General features: G+C 36.7%; 1 protein-coding gene across 1 annotated transcript; it reads right to left on the reverse strand.

Annotated features, from left to right (window-relative positions):
• Positions 1-384: 384 nt before the first annotated feature.
• Positions 385-2,307, reverse strand: LOC133309178 (transcription factor MYB16-like). Its single transcript, XM_061509911.1, has 3 exons — positions 2,175-2,307; positions 1,942-2,071; positions 385-1,318 (listed from the first exon to the last, which is right to left on the reverse strand). The coding sequence occupies exons 1-3, from the start codon at positions 2,305-2,307 to the stop codon at positions 385-387; spliced, it is 1,197 nt and encodes a 398-aa protein (XP_061365895.1).
• Positions 2,308-2,633: the final 326 nt, after the last annotated feature.

Below are 2,633 nucleotides of genomic sequence, written 5' to 3' on the forward strand. Positions count from 1 at the left end.
AAGAGAACCCAAATATAAACAATGAATAATTTAAAATGTGAAAAAGCCAGAATGCGACATGAAACCAACAGCAATAAAGTCCATACTAAATACATCTATTATTGGATATGTTTGTATACAGTTTGAACATAGGAAATTACCAAAGGGTAGAAGTCAATCAACTCACGCAATCTATCTATTATCAGTTCTTATCTAGATAATTAAACATATATCCTCTACCCCGGAAACATAGAAATCAAGTCAAATCCAAAACACATTGATATGATTGCTTTCTGACAATGTACTTATGCTTAATTCACAGGAAAGTCTATGTCAAAACATGAACAAAAAAAAAAAAAACCACTACGAAAAAATCAACATTTTTCCAACACGGAGAGTTCTCTTTCAGAACATGGGTGAATCAGAAGGTGAAGAATTCACTAAATTAAGAATGCTGTTCCAGTAGTTCTTGTTATCTTCACAAAAGTCACTGCCACTGGTACCACTACCACTACCATCACAAGTATTAGACTCTCCACCACCCTCCTCCTCCGGTGAAAAACTCCGGTCATCGGAGTTAGTATTCAGCAAAAGATTAGTGAACCCCTCCTCAGCAATTGGATCTCCAACAGGGACATGTGCACTAGTACTGGTCCTAATAAGAGACTCAGAACCCCACGTGCTTTCCATGCTCATTGTCAACTCATGCAAGGTAGATTCAAAAGGCAGTGAATTTTCCATACCATCTTTGTATTCTGGCAAATGGGTCGAGCTTTCATAACCTTTCCACTCTTGTTCACCTTCTTCTTTCACAATCCCTCTCTCTGAAGAACCTGATGTGCCCACAAACTCAATCATAAGCTCTGTGTTTTCTCCAATATTTCCACTACTAGTACTCATAATTGGTGGCGCATTGTTCTCAGAGAATGTTGATAGTGTAGACGTAGGAGACTCAAGGTCACCATTTCCCTCATTAGATTTTAACCATCCACCATTGTTCCAAGCCTTCATTGCATCTTGTTTGTTAAGTGCTGGAGATGAAGATGATGGTGGAAAGACAGAACTTCCAAGCTGATTCTGCAATGAATGTGAACGTAGTTTTGATTCCCTAACCAATCTTGCTTCTGCTTCGAGCCTAGCACTCTCCCACTGAGCCATGTGGCTAAGGTTTGCAGCACTTTTGGAATGGCCTACACTAGAGAGAAGGGCATCATTTTTGGGCTTGTGTGTCACAGGGTCAATTCCCATTTTGGTTAACCTTTTCTTAAGATGTGTATTCCAATAGTTCTTGATCTCATTATCTGTTCTCTTTGGCAAATGTGTGGCTATTGCTGACCACCTGTGAGTACAAGGCAACACAAACATAATACACACATGCCACAAAATTTCATTTTTTTATTATGTTTAATTAATATTAATATTAGCTAAAATGCAAGTTTTAGAGAGAAAAAAAAGTGTACGTCATGTCCAAGTTGGAAATCACATTCATGGACCATTGTTTTAGCTTCGTTTGGGAGAAGATCCTTTTGCATTTAAGGACCATCTTGAATAAACTTGGGTGTCAGGAAGTAAATTTATGAACATGGCAGAATACATAATTAAAATTGAGTGTTGGAAATGTGGTTCAAGAAATTGAGATGACATTGCATTTAAGGCATTCTGCACAGCAAAGAGAGTTGGAAAAGCAAAAGAAGTTATAGCTCCCAGTTGTAAAATGACTGATAACATTAATAAAATATTGAGGTGCCAAACAGCAGCATAACTCTTTTATCACTGTTCTCACTTCTCACTCTCAAAATAAAATTAAAAAAAAGTTAAAAATCTTGATAGGTTTTGATTAAATCTGGTACCTATACCCAGAACAGAATGATAGGAAAAACAATGAAACTAATGCAGTGCTGAATAATTACTATATACACTACTACTCAACATAGATAGATAGACTTTATAAAGATATCAAACCTGTTCCCTAAGAGTGCATGGAGTTGAATGATGGTTTGTTCTTCTTGCAAACTGAACTTTCCTCTCTTAATATCAGGCCTTAGATAATTAGTCCATCTCAATCTGCAGCTCTTACCACACCTCTGAAGTCCTATATACAATTGTCAAGAGCAACTAGTTTACAATACTGAAACTACATGGTGTACATTTTCAGTACTGTAATTTGCAAGATATATATCAAGATAAAAAATTACCAGCTTTTGCTGGCAAAGCACGCCAGCTTCCATGACCATGTTCTTCAATATAAGCCAAGAGCTTCTGATCTTCCTCAGGAGTCCATGGTCCTTTCTTTAAACCCACCTTCTCACAGCAAGGTGATCGTCCCATTTGGAAGGTGGAACAATACTAAATACCGTAGTAGCTTTTTTCTGTTCTTTATATAGCACAAAGAGGATGATGAGAAAGCTATGGAAAGATAGAAAAAGAAAGAAAAAAGGAAGGATAAATTGAACTCGTAAATGAAGAGATGGGCAGAGATGAAAGTCCAGCGACATAAATGGAATAAGAAACTAATTTGACAGAGTATGTGGACCATCTCTAAGACGAGAATACCCTCAACAACACCCACAATTCAATGCTCTATAGTGTATTTTTTTTTTCATTACTCTTTCTTAGAGTTTTATTAATCTTATGTTAAAGTAGATAAGTTATCT

This window comes from Gastrolobium bilobum, unplaced genomic scaffold, assembly GCF_033153095.1.
Source record: "Gastrolobium bilobum isolate Gb01-03AN ecotype WA unplaced genomic scaffold, APGP_CSIRO_Gbil_v1 utg7600, whole genome shotgun sequence".
NCBI lineage: Eukaryota > Viridiplantae > Streptophyta > Magnoliopsida > Fabales > Fabaceae > Gastrolobium > Gastrolobium bilobum.

Coding starts and splice junctions, on each gene's coding strand:
- LOC133309178 (XM_061509911.1), bottom strand. CDS start 2,307: ATGGGACGATCACCTTGCTGTGAGAAGGTGGGTTTAAAGAAAGGACCA. Junction 2,072..2,174: donor TGCTTTGCCAGCAAAAGCTG/GTAATTTTTTAT, acceptor AATTGTATATAG/GACTTCAGAGGTGTGGTAAG. Junction 1,319..1,941: donor CATGCACTCTTAGGGAACAG/GTTTGATATCTT, acceptor TTGTACTCACAG/GTGGTCAGCAATAGCCACAC.